The sequence below is a fragment of the Bos javanicus genome, chromosome 6, assembly GCF_032452875.1.
Source record: "Bos javanicus breed banteng chromosome 6, ARS-OSU_banteng_1.0, whole genome shotgun sequence".
Classification (NCBI taxonomy): Eukaryota; Metazoa; Chordata; class Mammalia; order Artiodactyla; family Bovidae; genus Bos; species Bos javanicus.
This window is the reverse complement of record NC_083873.1, coordinates 46,410,827-46,429,020: the sequence shown is the minus strand read 5'-3', so window position 1 is coordinate 46,429,020 and position 18,194 is coordinate 46,410,827. Positions and strand designations below refer to the sequence as shown.

The window sequence follows — 18,194 nt, the reverse complement described above, 5'->3', positions numbered from 1 at the left end:
CCATGCTAGATTACTCATCATCAGAACACATCATGCATTTTCATACTTTGATAGCTTTGAACTTTGTAATTCTGTACAATGAATTGCTTTAATGTCTATCAAAACCTTGCTAAGGATAAGTATAATCTCAGAAAAACATACCACAATCTCTTAATCCTAATTAAATGCTGATTCTTCTGCAAAAATTCTTATGGCACTTTGTTCATATTTCCATCACTATAATTTCACTGTATTTTGTGTTATAATTAACTGTTAATAGATTGTTGCAGAGGGCAGTAAATATGTTTTATTCACCTTTTATGCATTTTATGGTGCCACAAACATGGTTAATAATGAATATACTTTTGCTGAATGTTGCTGCTGCTGCCAAGTCGCTCAGTCGTGTCCGACTCTGTGCGACCCCGTAGATGGCAGCCCACCAGGCTCCTCTGTCCCTGGGATTCTCCAGGCAAGAACACTGGAGTGGGCTGCCATTTCCTTCTCCAATGCATGCCTGCATGCTAAGTCGCTTCAGTCGTGTCTGACTATGCAACCCCATGGACAGCAGCCCACCAGGCTCCTCTGTGCATGGGATTCTCCAGGCAAGAATACTGGAGTGGGTTGCCTTTTCCTTCTCTCTTGCTGAATGAGTGAAGGGTAGATGAATAAGTAAATGATGAATAGAGAAGGGGCAGGAAATTTATTGGTCTCTAGTTGGGAGGTGAGGATTTTATTGTGGGCTTATCAAACTAGCTGGGTAACTTTAGGAAAGTCATCAAATCTCATGAGCTTCACTAATTGGTTGTCATTAAAAGGGACTAATTGGAAGGCCTGATGTCATTGAAAGGACTGATGCTGAAGCTGAAGCTCCAATACTTAGGCCACCTGATGCAAAGAGCCACCTCATTGGAAAAGACCCTGATGCTGGGAAAGACTGAGGGCAGGAGGAGAAGGGACGACAGAAGATGAGATGGTTGGATGGCATCACCAACTCCATGGACATGAGTTTGAGCAAGCTTTGGGAGATAGTAGAAGGACAGGGAAGCCTGCTGTGCTGCAGTCCACAGAGTCACAAAGAGTCAAACCAGACTTAGTGACTGAACAACAAAAAAAGGGACTAAGACGGTCTCCAAAATATCATCAAACTCTAGAATTAACAATTATGTCTAGGGCAAATATAGAAAAATTTGTGAGATCTAAGGAAAACTGAATATATGAGGATTGTATTATGAGAATGGTAACATTCTTTACCAACTTAAAGGTCTTTTAAGGACTTCCCTATAGCTCAGATGGTAAAAAAATCTGCCTGCAATACAGAAGACCCAGATTCAATCCCTGGGTCAGGAAGATCCTCTGGAGAAGGGAATGGCAATCCATTCCAGTATTCCTGCCTGGAGAATCCCACGGACAGAGGAGACAGGTGGGCTATAATCTGTGGGGTCGAAAAGAGTCAGATACAACTAAGTGAGTAACACTACTACTATTACTACTACTAGTCTTTTGCTTTCTAAAAACAAAAAATTGAAAACCAGATTAGATACACGCTGAAGGTCAATATTCTTAATGACACTATAGCCACCAGCTTTAGTTCAAGGGAACACTTGCTGCTGCTGCTGCTGCTGCTAAGTCTCTTCAGTCGTGTCCGACTCTGTGCGACCCCATAGACCGCAGCCCACCAGGCTCCCCGTCCCTGGGATTCTCCAGGCAAGAACACTGGAGTGGGTTGCCATTTCCTTCTCCAATTCATGAAAGTGAAAAGCGAACGTGAAGTTGCTCAGTGGTGTCCGACTCTTAGCGATCCCATGGACTGCAGCCTACCAGGCTCCTCCATCCATGGGAACACTTAGGAGGGCCCAAAGATGAGTTTTCTTCTTTAATCTCTCCCTCTGTTTATATCTTTGGTTAAGTCTCTTTTTTCTCTTGTGAACACCCATCTTTTTCTATCTTCCCTAAATACAGCTTTGTTTTCTTTTCTTTTCTTTTTTTTTCATATTGACACACTACTTTTATTGTCTCTAAATACAATTATGAGGGTGATTTCCAAGCATTTGGTATCAGTCTCAGCTCTGCAATTCCCATTTTCTTTTCTTTTTTTTTTAGATTTTATTTTTAAACTTTACAATATTGTATTCGTTTTGCCAAATATCAAAATGAATCCGCCACAGGTATACCTGTGTTCCCCATCCTGAACCCTCCTCCCTCTCCATACCATCCCTCTGGGTCGTCCCAGTGCACCAGCCCCAAGCATCCAGTATTGTGCATCGAACCTGGACTGGCAACTCGTTTCATACATGATATTGTACATGTTTCAATGCCATTCTCCCAAATCTCCCCATCTCCCTCTCCCACAGAGTCCATAAGACTGATCTATACATCAGTGTCTCTTTTGCTGTCTCGTACACAGGGTTATTGTTACCATCTTTCTAAATTCCATATATATGCGTTAGTATACTGTATTGGTGTTTTTCTTTCTGGCTTACTTCACTCTGTATAATAGGTTCCAGTTTCATCCATCTCATTAGAACTGATTCAAATGTATTCTTTTTAATGGCTGAGTAATACTCCATTGTGTGTATGTACCACAGCTTTCTTATCCATTCATCTGCTGATGGACATCTAGGTTGCTTCCATGTCCTGGCTATTATAAACAGTGCTGCGATGAACATTGGGGTACACGGAAATAATTTTAAAAGTTCATCTTCGTCTAATCATGTTAACATGAGAAAGAAAAACTAAGCAAGAAAAATAAGTTCATCAATAGAGCCATATCTTGATACCTTACAGACATAGAAATATGTATTATATCCTTCTAAAAACTAAATATCATACAGTATACTATAGCATATATGTGGAATTTAGAAAGATGGTAATGATAACCCTGTATGCAAGACAGCAAAAGAGACACAGATGTATAGAACAGTCTTTTGGACTCTGTGGGAGAAGACGAGGGTGGGATGATTTGAGACAATAGCCTTGAAACACGTATATTATCATATGTGAAACAGATCACCAGTCCAGGTTCGATGCATGAGACAGGGTGCTCACTGGTGGTGAGCACCAGGTTGGTGCACTGGGATAACCCAGAGGGATTGGATAGGGAGGGAGGTGGGAGGGGGGCTAAGGATGGGGACCACATGTACACCCATGGCTGATTCATGTCAATGTATGGCAAAAACCACCACAATATTGTAAAGTAATTAGTCTCCAATTAAAATAAATATAAAAAAATAAAAACAAAAACTAAATATCAAAGCCGGGTGCTATTATACAAAACCCCTATATTCTCATTAAAAAACACTTTTTACTTTCTTTGTTCAGTACTGCAGAAACATTTGAGCAGGCAAATTAAGGTAGAAAACAATGAAGATGTTACTATCATTATCTTTGTCTGCTACAGATAATAATTACAGATGTCCTAAGTGTAGGAACACCTTAATCAAGACAGAGCACTTTTCATTATGAAGCATAGAATGAATAAATTAGTCAACTGCCAAACAGCAAAAAGGACTGCTGTTTAAGATGACTCATGATTAATCACACTTTTACCACATTTTCCCCAAGTTCTGAAATCTATAGTTGGTGTATAAACAGCTAGGTTATAAGATATTTGAGGCAAGGGCCACAATTCATACTGAGTATTATCTTCAGCATCCAGCATACAGTCTTCTACAAGTGAGATGCTCAATATATGCTGTTAATGATGGGAATTTAAGCAATTATAATCATATACTTATATATGATATAAAAGTATAAGATATATATATTATATATGATATTAAATATATATCACATACATATGAATACATATGTATACATATATACATATCATACATGTGTACATATAAATATATATCATATACATGATATTAAATTATATCATATGATATATTATATATGATATAGCTTATATATGATATTAACGTATAAGATTCATTTATCAGATCAGATCAGTCGCTCAGTTGTGTCCGACTCTTTGCGACCCCATGAATCGTAGCATGCCAGGCCTCCCTGTCCATCACCAACTCCCGGAGTTCACTGAGACTCATGTCCATCGAGTCAGTGATGCCATCCAGCCATCTCATCTTCTGTCGTCCCCTTCTCCTCTTGCCCCCAATCCCTCCCAGCATCAGAGTCTTTTCCACTGAGTCAACTCTTCGCATGAGGTAGCCAAAGTACTGGAGTTTCAGCTTTAGCATCATTCCTTCCAAAGAAATCCCAGGGCTGATCTCCTTCAGAATGGACTGGTTGGATCTCCTTGCAGTCCAAGGGACTCTCAAGAGTCTTCTCCAACACCACAGTTCAAAAGCATCAATTCTTCGTCTCTCAGCTTTCTTCACAGTTCAACTCTCACATCCATACGTGACCACAGGAAAAACCATAGCCTTGACTAGACGAACCCTTGTTGGCAAAGTAATGTCTCTGCTTTTGAATATGCTATCTAGGTTGGTCATAACTTTCCTTCCAAGGAGTAAGCGTCTTTTAATTTCATGGCTGCAGTCACCATCTCCAGTGATTTGGGAGCCCAGAAAAATAAAGTCAGCCACTGTTTCCACTGTTTCCCCATCTATTTCCCATGAAGTGATGGGACCAGATGCCATGATCTTCGTTTTCTGAATGTTGAGCTTTAAGCCAACTTTTTCACTCTCCACTTTCACTTTCATCAAGAGGCTTTTTAGTTCCTCTTCACTTTCTGCCATAAGGGACATGGACATCACCAGATGGTCAACACTGAAATCAGATTGATTATATTCTTTGCAGCCAAAGATGGAGAAGCTCCATACAGTCAGCAAAAACAAGACCAGGAGCTGACTGTGGTTCAGACCATGAACTCCTTATTGCCAAATTCAGACTTAAATTGAAGAAAGTAGGGAAAACCACTAGACCATTCAGGTATGACCTAAATCAAATCCCTTATGATTATACAGTGGAAGTGAGAAATAGATTTAAGGGCCTAGATCTGATAGATAGAGTGCCTGATGAGCTATGGAATGTGGTTCGTGACATTGTACAGGAGACAGGGATCAAGACCATCCCCATGGAAAAGAAATGCAAAAAAGCAAAATGGCTGTCTGGGGAGGCCTTACAAATAGCTGTGAAAAGAAGAGAAGTGAAAAGCAAAGGAGAAAAGGGAAGATACAAACATCTGAATGCAGAGTTCCAAAGAATAGCAAGAAGAGATAAGAAAGCCTTCTTCAGCGATCAATGAAAAGAAATAGAGGAAAACAACAGAATGGAAAAGACTAGGGATCTCTTCAAGAAAATTAGAGATACCAAAGGAACATTTCATGCAAAGATGGGCTCGATAAAGGACAGAAATGGTATGGACCTAACAGAAGCAGAAGATATTAAGAAGAGATGGCAAGAATACACAGAAGAACTGTACAAAAAAGAGCTTCATGACCCAGATAATCATGACGGTGTGATCACTGACCTAGAGCCAGACATCCTGGCATGTGAAGTCAAGTGGGCCTTAGAAAGCATCACTACAAACAAAGCTAATGGAGGTGATGGAATTCCAGTTGAGCTATTCCAAATCCTGAAAGATGATGCTGTGAAAGTGCTGCACTCAATATGCCAGCAAATTTGGAAAACTCAGCAGTGGCCACAGGACTGGAAAAGGTCAGTTTTCATTCCAATCCCAAAGAAAGGCAATACAAAGAATGCTCAAACTACTGCACCATTGCACTCATCTCACACGCTGTAAAGTAATACTCAAAATTCTCCAAGCCAGGCTTCAGCAATATGTGAACCGTGAACTTCCTGATGTTCAAGCTGGTTTTAAAAAAGGCAGAGGAACCAGAGATCAAATTGCCAACATCTGCTGGATCATGGAAAAAGCAAGAGAGTTCCAGAAAAACATCTATTTCTGCTTTATTGACTATGCCAAAGCCTTTGACTGTGTGGATGACAATAAACTGTGGAAAATTCTGAAAGAGATGGGAATACCAGACCATCTGATCTGCCTCTTGAGAAATCTGTATGCAGGTCAGGAAGCAACAGTTAGAACTGGACATAGAACAACAGACTGGTTCCATATAGGAAAAGGAGTTCGTCAAGGCTGTATATTGTCACCCTGTTTATTTAACTTATATGCAGAGTACATCACGAGAAACGCTGGACTAGAAGAAACACAAGCTGGAATCAAGATTGCCGGGAGAAATAATAATAACCTCAGATTCATTTATGAATAAGCAATTAATATATAATTATAAGAGGCTCTCAATAACTCCATGTTGAAATTACAAATGGCCCACAAAGTCATACAGACATGAATTTGGGTCTTGTGTATCTCCAGGAAAGTTACTAACACTCTGAGTCTCTATTTTCATTTTTAGAAGTGAGGTTAAATAATACTACCTTCACTGGGCTGTATAGTACTAAAGCACCAGTGAGTTAATGTATTCAAAGCGCATCACAGTATAGTATATAGTACACAGCCAGTGCTCACTAATTATAGTATATTTTGTACTATAAAGGGAGAGTACCACACTTGCGCATCAGCTTAAACCTAAGAAAATCTTTCTTTCATCAGTATTAAATAGAGGTTCACTTCTGCTTAATCAAGATTAACCTGGGCTTAAGATTCCAGAAAAGTGTACATAGACTGCTCTGTTGACAAAGGATAAAGTCAGATTCTGACACACAAAAGTAGGAGGCCTAAGAAGCAATGAATTCATTAACACTCTAGGGCACATACCACCTAAAACATTTCTTTGATCTCAAAGCCTGTCATGTTCTTGGCCAGTTTTTCAAAATCCTTTCCTTTGCCTCTCACCACTTCAGTGTTTCAACGGTCAAGTTTCATCCACCTGGCCTTCATCCAAGAGTGTACTTCAAACGGGCATCGGGATGCTTGGGACACCATCTCTAATCTGGCCTCAGAGTTCTGCGAGTCTGCTATGAATGGTTATTTTAAGATCCTAGCCTACCTTTGGAGAAGGCAATGGCACCCCACTCCAGTACTCTTGCCTGGAAAATCCCATGGACGGAGGAGCCTGGTAGGCTGCAGTCCATGGGGTCGCTAAGAGTCAGACATAACTGAGCGACTTCACTTTCACTTTTCACTTTCACGCACTGGAGAAGGAAATGGCAACCCACTCCAGTGTTCTTGCCTGGAGAATCCCAGGGATGGGGGAGCCTGGTGGGCTGCCGTCTATGGGGTCGCACAGAGTCGGACACGACTGAAGCGACTTAGCAGCAGCAGCAGCCTACCTTTATCTAACTGAAGAAAGCCTAAATTATTAACTGCCTACTCCATTCAACAGAATTGGCAAAACTAATACAATTTGTAAAGTTTAAAAATAAAATTAAAAAAAAAAAAAGAAAAAAAAGGTTTGATAGAATTCTCCTGTGGGGAAAAAAAAAAAGAAATAACTTTATAAAGTAATGATTCAATGGGCCTTTGACATAGCCCAGAGTGGTAAACATCATCAACAAAAATAAATCTTAAACTGGATGAGATATAAATAGTAAATATGACTCAGAAAATACCCCAAATTATTAACATGCTTTGCACTTACTAAGTATTTTCCCTTAATTTTCTCATTGTCTCTATTAATATTTAGCATTTATAGTTGTACCATAATACTAACATCCGATTCACTTTAACACCACTTCAGTTGAAAGCAAATTTTTACTCTCTTTCACTTGGGATTACTCAGTACAGCTTATTTAATTCATTTGCTGAAATAATCATTTCCTTTGTTTATTCTCATCCCACATGTAGCCTACAGGTCAGTAAGTGTAAGCACTAGGACAGTGCTCAAATCGTTTTCTACTATTTCTGCTATCTTTCTGAATTGGAATTTCAGAATATGATTTTGTTACTTTATTTTGGTAGTTAAAAGTTCCCCAAACATCACAGCATAATCATATTTAAATATACCTCTAGAAATCATATTTTAAACAATCAGTTTTTCAGATAATGTCCAAAGTTACACATGAAATTAGATTAAGATGTTTTTAATTTAGATAACAAAGTATATTGTTATTTATCAACCTGACAAGATTTAAACTGATATATTTTTGTTATTTCTTCCAAGAATCTTTCCTGAGAAGGCTCTGAGTTTTTGTTTCTGCCTGACTTCTGGGCTCTATGCAAGCAGGAAGTGAAAGCTAAGGAAGAGCTGTAAATGGCCTAAGCCTTGGCAGACTCTCTCCATGGTTTAATCAGCAAAGACTGGGAAATTTTTTTTTGGTTTGAGAAGGAAATCTCTGTCAAATTTCTAACTGGTCACTAAGCTAACAGAACAGAGACTTCACAGGGCACTCAATACAAAAAAAGATAACCTTTACAAAAGCAGTTCAGAAAAGGAATAAACAACAACAGCCCACAACAGCAGCAAGTTCTGGGAAGGGAGAAAATCTGATTTTCAGAGTTAGCACATTGAGAGTCCCTTGGACTGCAAGGAGATCCAACCAGTCCATTCTGAAGGAGATCAGCCCTGGGATTTCTTTGCAAGGAATGATGCTAAAGCTGAAACTCCAGTACTTTGGCCACCTCATGCGAAGAGTTGACTCATTGGAAAAGACTCTGATGCTGGGAGGGATTGGGGGTGGGAGGAGAAGGGGACGACAGAGGATGAGATGGCTGGATGGCATCACTGACTCGATGGACGTGAGTCTGAGTGAACTCTGGGAGTTGGTGGGGGACAGGGAGGCCTGGCGTGCTGCGATTCATGGGGTCGCAAAGAGTCGGGCATGACTGACTGAACTGAACTGAATAGTCAAGATATCTGGTTATCAACAACAAAAAAATTATTATGCATGCAAATAAATAAGGAAATATAATCCATTCACAGGAAAACAATAAATTAATAGAAACTGCCCCTAAGGAAGCCCAGACATTGGACTTACTATAGATAAAACTTTAGAGTGACTGTCTCCCTATCTGACCTGGCCCCTGGCCCCTGGCCCCTGGCCCGTTTACCTCTCCTGCCTCATCTTGTGCCAACTTCTGTTTTGCTCACTGTCATCAGTCACAGTGACCATCTATTATTCTTTAGATCATTGAGTATGCTCCTCTCAGGCCTTTAAAAATGCTGTGCGTTCCCCATGGGGTGTGCTCTCCTTCTTCGCGTGGCTCCTCTGCATATTCTGGGCTCTGTTCACATTCTACCTCCCTAGAGGCATTTCTCCTGACGCCCTTCTCTATAACAGCTGTGCCCTCCCCACCTCCCTACCTCCTATCAATTTCTGTTCCCTTTAATTGTTCACGTCATCACTCTCTGAAACTATTTTTAGTTATTTACGTTAGCTACTTGTTCCCTTATGGCAGAAGGTGAAGAGGAACTAAAGAGCCTCTTGATGAAGGTTAAAGAGGAGAGTGAACAACCTGGCTTTAAACTCAACATTCAAAAAACTAAGATCACGGCATCTGGTCCCTCACTTCATGGCAAATAGATGGGGCAACAGTGGAAACAGTGACAGACTTTATTTTCTTAGGCCCCAAAATCACTGCAGATGGTGACTGTAGCCATGAAATTAAAAAACACTTACTCCTTGGAAGAAAAGCTATGACCAACCTAGACAGCGTATTAAAAAGCAGAGACATTACTTTGCCAACAAAGGTCCGTCTAGTCAACGCTATGGTTTTTCCAATAGTGATGTATGGATGTGAGAGTTGGACCATAAAAATAAGGCTGAACACTGAAGAATCGATGCTTTTGAACTGTGGTGTTGGAGAAGACTCTTGAGAGTCCCTTGGACAGCAAAAAGACCAAACCAGTCAATCCTAAAGGAAATCAACCCTGAGTATTCTTTGGAGGGACTGATACTGAAGCTGAAGCTCCAATACTTTGTCCACCTGATGCAAAGAGCTGACTCACTGGAAAAGATAGAAGACAGGAGGAGAAGGAGATGACAAAGGACAAGATGGTTGGATGGCATCACCAATTCAATGGACATGAGTTTGAGCAAGCTCTGAGAGATGGTGAAGGACAGGGATGCCTGGCGTGCTGCAGTCCATGGGGTCACAAAGAGTCGGACACAACTGAGCGACCAAACAACAGCAGCAGCAACACTTGTGTACTTGTTTATAGGATGTTTATAGGATGTCTCCCTCCCAACGTCAAGGTCCTTGGCAGCAGGTACTTTATCTTTGCCCTTTACTGTGGTTCACCCACCTAGGAGAGGGAGCCAGAACAGGGCCAAATAAGTATTCATTAAATGAATAGGGACAAGTTACACATGTTGAAATAAAAATAAAAACAAGAAAAGCTTAAAAATTTCCCATGATGAGTCTCCTCCAGCTCAGAAATTTTTGCTCACTGGTTGTCTAATGAACCTACTAGAGAAAGTCTTTCCACTGTAATGTCCAGTGCCACAGGGGCCTGTTATTTATTTCCATCCTAGGAAAGGAGACCACAGGAGGGGAAGCAAGTGAGCAAACCTCTGCCCCCTTTTAAGCACCTGCCAGGTCAGGGATGGAGGGTGTGTCTGTGAGCTGCAGGCAAAGCTCTCTGGGTGAGGCCCTGTGACCATGAAGGCCAGGCCACTTTTGATGGTGGTGGTGGCAGAGGTATCCTTGAGAGTTCAAAGTAATCCTGTCTTTGGCAGAGGTTGAAAATAGGGCAGGTAATATAAAAATGTTGCTTAGTATTGCCTTAAGAGTAAACGCACAGAGACTGACTGCTCCCTGTCTCTTTTTATCTGAAATTTCAGACTCAATCCTCAGAGAAGAGTCCTCTCTGATTCTGGTAAGGTTCTAAAACAACCTGAGAAAAGAAGTGATCCTTAAGTATTAAGTTTATGAACAGCTGTGGGTTTACTTCATTAAGCATTAAGCTATTTTTTTTCCTGGATGAGACTGTTTCTAGGACCTATTACATACACTTACCTTTTCAATCTCAGTTCCCTGGTGGCTCAGACGGTAAAAGAGTCGGCCTGCAATGCAGGAGAGCAGGTTCAATCCCTGATGCTGACCCTGACGCTGGGAAAGAACCTGATCCTGGGAAAGATTGAAGGCAGGAGGAGATGGGGATGACAGAGGATGAGATGGTCAGATGGCATCACTGACTCAATGGGCATAAGTTTGAGCAAGCTCTGGGGGATGGTGAAGGACAGGGAAGCCTGGTGTGCTGCAGGCCATGGGGTCGCAAAGACTCGGACATGACTGAGAGACTGAACAACAACAACCTTTTCAATGGGGCTTCCCTGGTGGCTCAGATGGTGAAGGTAAAGAATCTGCCTACATGCAGAGTCCTGGGTTTGATCTCTGGGTCTCAAAGATCCTCTGGAGAAGGGAATGGCAATCCACTTCAGTATTCTTGCCTAGAGAATTCCATGGACAGAGGAGTCTGACTGGCTACAGACAGTCCTTGGGGTCGCAAAGAGTAGGACACAACTGAGTGACTAACACACACACCTTTTCAATATATAAACCCCTTAATTTTCTAAAAGATAATCAATGAATTCAGTAATGTTTTTCTGAGGTAGTGGGACATGGTGATTAAGAATATTGCTTCTGGCACTTCCCTGGTGGCTCAGTGGAAAAGAATCTGCCTGCCAATGCAGGAGAACAGGGTTCAGTCCCTGGGCTGGGAAGATCCCACATGCTGCAGAGCAACTAAGCCCGTGCGCCAGTTACTGAGCCCAAGTGCTCTAACTGCTGAAGCACCTAGAGTCTGTGCTCTGCAACAAGAGAAGCCACTGCAATGAGAAGCCTACACCCTGCAACTTGAGAGTAGCCCCCACTTGCGGCAACTAGAAAAAAAAAGCCCACACAGCCATGAAGACCCAGCACAGCCAAAAATAAATAAATAAAATTTAAAAAAAGAATATTGCTTATGGACTCTGTGGGAGAGGGAGAGGGTGGGAAGATTTGGGAGAGTGGCATTGAAACATGTAAAATATCATGTAGGAAACGAGTTGCCAGTCCAGGTTCGATGCACGATGCTGGATGCTTGGGGCTGGTGCACTGGGACGGCCCAGAGGGAAGGTATGGGGAGGGAGGAGGGAGGAGGGTTCGGGATGGAGAACACATGTATACCTGTGGCGGATTCATTTTGATATTTGGCAAAACTAATACAATTATGTAAAGTTTAAAAATAAAATAAAATTAGAAAAAAAAAAAAAAAAGAATATTGCTTCTGAAGTCAAACAGCTTGCATTCAAAGCCGGGCTTTGCCACTGGGCAAGTTAACACTGTGCCTCAGCTCCTCTATCTGTAAGTAGGGATAATACTAGTAGTAAGTTGGCTGAGAAGGTTCTTGTACGGATTAAATGAATTAAAACATATAATGTATGTAGTGCACTCCCTACTACATAGTTCTGCATGGAAAATGTTAGCTGATACTGATGACTACTATTACTATTGTTGCTATAACAATATTTTTTTCTTGGTGCCTTAAGCTCATTATAAAAGTCTCAAATTAATATATGTGTTACAACCTAATGATACTTTTTTAAAGGGAAGAGGGCTATTGGCTTTTACATAAAATGGTCCCAGACTGATTTGCAGGTGTGCTTTTATATGCTGTTTTATAGCTTTTCTATTTTCCTTTGCGAGGTCTCTGATTTTCACTTCTACTGTTGTTAGTCATTCTCCAATCTATATCAGCTTCTTTTCATTCTTTTTTTTTACAGGGGTATGCTGCTGCTGCTGCCAAGTCGCTTCAGTCGTGTCCGACTCTTTGTGACCCCATGAACTGCAGCACGCCAGGCCTCCCTGTCCATTACCAACTCCCGGAGTTCACTCAGACTCATGTCCATCAAATCAGTGATGATATCCAGCCATCTCATCCTCTGTTGTCCCCTTCTCTTCCTGCCCCCAATCCTTCCCAGCATCAGAGTCTTTTCCAATGAGTCAACTCTTCCCATGAGGTGGCCAAAGTACTGGAGTTTCAGCTTTAGCATCATTCCTTGCAAAGAAATCCCAGGGCTGATCTCCTTCAGAATGGACTGGTTGGATCTCCTTGCAGTAAGGGACTCTCAAGAGTCTTCTCCAACACCACAGTTCAAAAGCATCAATTCTTTGGTTCTCAGCCTTCTTCACAGTCCAACTCTCACATCCATACATGACCACAGGAAAAACCATAGCCTTGACTAGACAGACCTTTGTTGGCAAAGTAATGTCTCTGCTTTTGAATATGCTATCTAGGTTGGTCATAACTTTCCTTCCAAGGAGTAAGCGTCTTTTAATTTCATGGCTGCAGTCACCATCTCCAGTGATTTGGGAGCCCAAAAAATAAAGTCAGCCACTGTTTCCAATGTTTCCCCATCTATTTCCCATGAAGTGATGGGACTGGATGCCATGATCTTCGTTTTCTGAATGTTGATCTTTAAGCCAACTTTTTCACTCTCCACTTTCACTTTCATCAAGAGGCTTTTGAGTTCCTCTTCACTTTCTGCCATAAGGGTGGTGTCATCTGCATATTTGAGGTTATTGATATTTTTTCTGGCAATCTTGATTCCAGCTTGTGTTTCTTCCAGTCCAGCGTTTCTCATGATGTACTCTGCATAGAAGTTAAATAAGCAGGGTGACAATATACAGCCTTGATGAACTCCTTTTCCTATTTGGAACCAGTCTGTTGTTCCATGTCCAGTTCTAACTGTTGCTTCCTGACTTGCATACAGATTTCTCAAGAGGCAGGTCAGGTGGTCTGGTATTCCCATCTCTTTCAGAATTTTCCACAGTTTATTGTCATCCACACAGTCAAAGGCTTTGGCATAGTCAATAAAGCAGAAATAGATGTTTTTCTGGAACTCTCTTGCTTTTTCCATGATCCAGCAGATGTTGGCAATTTGATCTCTGGTTCCTCTGCCTTTTCAAAAACCCATAAACCAAGTTTGTTAGGCATGTGTGTCAAATAAAAGCTAATATATGCTAAACTAAGTTGGAAAAGCTCTTCTATGAATAGAGGAAAGGAACTTGATTCCATGGACATCTCATCTGGCCCTTCAGAGATAATTATTTTTTATTTCTCAATCCTTATATAACTATAAAATTAAGTTTCTGGGGAGACAGATGTAACAAAGGTTATACATACATGTTAAAAGTAAAAAGCCTTTAAATTGGCTTTTTAAATACTCATTAAAGTCCCATCACTTCATGGCAAATAGATGGGGAAACAGTGGAAACAGTGTCAGACTTTATTTTTCTGGGCTGCAAAATCACTGCAGATGGTGATTGCAGCCATGAAATTAAAAGATGCTTACTCTTTGGAAGGAAAGTTATGACCAACCTAGATAGCATATTCAAAAGCAGAGACATTACTTTGCCAACAAAGGTCTGTCTAGTCAAGGCTATGGTTTTTCCAGTAGTCATTATGGATGTGAGAGTTGGACTGTGAAGAAGGCTGAGTGCTGAAGAATTGATGCTTTTGAACTGTGGTGTTGGAGAAGGCTCTTTAGAGTCCCTTGGACTGCAAGGAGATCCAACCAGTCCATTCTGAAGGAGATCAGCCCTGGGATTTCTTTGGAAGGAATGATGCTAAAGCTGAAACTCCAGTACTTTGGCCACCTCATGCGAAGAGTTGACTCATTGGAAAAGACTCTGCTGCTGGGAGGGATTGGGGGCAGGAGGAGAAGGCAATGACAGAGGATGAGATGGCTGGATGGCATCACCAACTTGATGGACATGAGTTTGAGTGAACTCCGGGAGTTGGTGATGGACAGGGAGGCCTGGCGTGCTGCAATTCATGGGGTTGCAAAGAGTTGGACACAACTGAGTGACTGAACTGAACTGAAAGTCCTACTATAATGAGATCCTGGAGGAACAAAAATGAATGCTACAGTCCTGAACCTCACAAGGCCTGCAAAGTAGAGGGGGTGATAAAGCATATACAATCAATGCCAAGAAAATATAATATGAGATAGCAAAGATTTTCACATTGGGTACTATAAGAGTCTAGAAGAATGGCCCTTAACCTCACCTGGGGATCCAGGGAAAGGTTCCTGAAGAGGATCATGCCTGAGCTGAACCTGGAGGGCAGCCAGGTGAAGAAAGGCTGAGTGGGCTATTGCAATCACAGGACCAGGCGAGGTAATGAGGCAGGAAGCAGCATACTGCTTCTGTGAGAGTATGCTTGTGCAAAGAGTTACTAATTTGATATTTTGTGATTTTTAAAAAAGTAAAATAGGAAATTGTGAGAAATGAAGCTAGGAGTTAGACTGAATAGGGGCCAGAGTCAAGAGGGACCTTCTTATGCTTCCTGAGAGGTTTGGGTATTGCTTATAAAGAAATGCAGAGCCATTAAGAAACTTTAGGGAGAAAAATGACAAATTTCAGATTTTCCTTTTAGATATACAACTCAGACAGCACTGCGAAAAACAGAACAAGGCTAGAAAAGCCTAGAGGAAGGGAAATCAGTTAGGTGTCTCAGTTCTGTTCAGTTCAGTCACTCAGTCGTGTCTGACTCTTTGCAACCCCATGAACCGCAGCACACTAGGCCTCCCTGTCCATCACCAATTCATGGAGTCCACCCAAACCCATGTCCATTGAGTCGGTGATGCCATCCAACCATCTCATCCTCTGTCATCCCCTTCTCCTCCTGCCCTCAATCTTTCCCAGCATCAGGGTCTTTTCCAGTGACTCAGCTCTTCACATCAGGTGGCCAAAGGATTAGAGTTTCAGCTTCAACATCAGTCCTTCCAATGAATACCCAGGACTGATCTCCTTTAGGATGGACTGGTTGGATCTCCTTGCAGTCCAAGGGACTCTAAAGAGCCTTCTTCAACACCACAGTTCAAAAGCAGCAATTCTTCGGCGCTCAGCTTTCCTTTGTAGTCCAACTCTCAAATCCATACATGACCACTGGAAAAACCATAGCCTTGACTAGACAGACCTTTGTTGATAAAGTAATGTCTCTGCTTTTTAATATGCTGTCTAGGCAAAGAGTCAGACACAACTGAGCAACTGAACTGAACTGAACTTAACTGAGGTTGGTCAGTTACTTACTCCAAGCAGTAAGCGTCTTTTAATTTCATGGCTGCAGTCACCATCTGCAGTGATTTTGGAGCCCAAAAAAATGAAGTCTGACACTGTTTCCCCATCTATTTGCCATGAAGTGATGGGACCGGATGCCATGATTTTAGTTTTCTGAATGTTGAGCTTTAAGCCAACTTTTTCACTCTCCTCTTTCACTTTCATCAAGAGGCTCTTTAGTTCTTCTTCACTTTCTGCCATAAGGGTGGTGTCATCTGCATATCTGAGGTTATTGATATTTCTCCTGGCAATCTTGATTCCAGCTTGTGCTTCCTCTAGCCCAGCGTTTCTCACGATGTACTCTGCGTCTGCTGCTGCTAAGTCGCTTCAGTCATGTCCGACTCTGTGCGATCCCATAGACAGCAGCCCACCAGGCTCCCCCGTCCCTGGGATTCTCAAGGCAAGAACACTGGAGTGGGTTGCCATTTACTTCTCCAATGCATGAAAGTGAAAAGTGAAAGTGAAGTTGCTCAGCCGTGTCCAACTCTTAGCGACCCCATGGACTGTAGCCCACCAGGCTCCTCCATCTATGGGATTTTCCAGGGAAGAGTACTGGAGTGGGGTGCCATTGTCTTCTCCGAGTCTGTATCTACTGGTGTCTAAAGGCTGAATGAGGGCAAGGTAGTAGTTATGATGATGCCATGAGGGTCCCAGATGGGTTTTGAAGATAAAATTGGAATATCCTCATGATTTGTTGGAGGAAGAGGATCCAAGACTGAAAAGAATCATGATGACTACCAGATGTTAGGCCTTGAATGACTGGCAGGCACACTTAAGTGAGAGAGAAACAGTTCAGTATTTGGGTTTTTATTGTTATTGTTCTGTTTTTTTAAATTTAATTTTGCTTTTTTTTTTCTTTTATAAATATGAAAGTTAATTTACTTCAGCTTAAGACATGTTAAGTTTGAGTTAAATAATGTAGAAGTCAGAACTGAATTAACAGATAGAAGAGCAATTAACAAACAGAAGCAAGAGAGCAGATAAGAAGTCCTAGGAAAATGTTTGCAAAGAAGAGCTGCACGGGGAAAACCAAGACGAGCAGCAGAAGTCGGGCGGGGTGGGCCGCTGGAACTGCAGCGCTCAAGGAGGGGCAGAGGAGGGGGCCCGGGACAGAAGTGGGAGGCACAAGGAGGCAGCCTGTGCTTTCTCGGCGCTGTCTGTGAGCTTCATGTGGGCTGGTCAGTAAGGAAGCTAAGCCCGGCGTGTAAGTCGCATCTGCTGAGCACTTACTACACATCCAACTGTGCTGTTTCATACAGTGTATCTCCTTTAATCTGTTACCCATGTGCTATAGATGACGAATCAAGTCTGGCGAAATGCATAACTTACCCAAGGTCATAGGGTGAGCTGCAAGAACTGGGATCTGAACCCAGGTCTACAGGATTACAAAGGCCATGGTCTTAACTCTGCTGGAGTGAAATAACTTCTTCAGGATGCCACTTTATATTATCATAATAAGGACTGCTATATAGTGCTTTTCCAAGGAGCATATCTTTAAAACTAAGAATTTCAAAAGGAGTCATTATACATTTGACCACTTTAATCAAAATACAAATTTTTGGAGTTACATTTCTTGAAATATTTTTTATTTCATAAATACTACACTTGTCAAGAGGCTTCCCTCCTAGTTCAGTCGGTAAAGAATCTGCCTGCAATACAGGAGACCTGGGTTTGATTCCTGGGTAGGGAAGATCCTCTGGAGAAGGAAATGGCAACCCACTCCAGTATTCTTACCTGGAGAATCCCATAGACAGGATACTGGCAGGCTACAGTCTATGGGGTCTCAAGAGTCACACAGGACCTAGCGACTAAACCACCACCCCCACCACCACACTTGTCAAACCATGAGAACAACAAAGTGCAATACACGGCAATCCACTCATTGGGGCACTGCTCCAGTAAAGCCACGGGAAGGTACTGGACAGACGAGTTAGTGTCCTTCAGAGCAAAGCTACATGCCCTGCACTTAACACCTGAGTCTTCTTAGCTTGCTCACAAATACTATTACTGGTCTCAAGGGAAATCAGAAAGGCCATGCACAGCTCAGCACAAACCTACCACAAATATGGAAAACTTCATTAGAATAGTTATTTTACAGAAGGTTTATTTTAGATGATAAATTATTGTTCATTTAAAGATAGAGAATAATAAAGTCACATTCCTATTATAAAAGTTGTAATTTTCCTATTTCCCACTAGAGGAAGCAATAACATTACTCTTACCATTTGGTGGATAAAAGACAGCATATTCTTCTAGTCCTAGTTTTCCTGTAAGAGAAAAAACACAGAGT

General features: G+C 41.7%; 1 protein-coding gene across 4 annotated transcripts in view; it reads right to left on the bottom strand.

Moving 5' to 3' along the window:
• Nucleotides 1-18,194, bottom strand: part of TBC1D19 (TBC1 domain family member 19) — a 159,653-nt gene that overhangs the window by 30,277 nt on the left and 111,182 nt on the right. For all 4 annotated transcript variants that reach the window (XM_061419854.1, XM_061419855.1, XM_061419856.1 and 1 more), the window contains one exon: nt 18,127-18,171. In XM_061419854.1, coding sequence (XP_061275838.1) covers nt 18,127-18,171 — 45 coding nt within the window. The remainder of the gene's footprint in view (nt 1-18,126; nt 18,172-18,194) is intronic.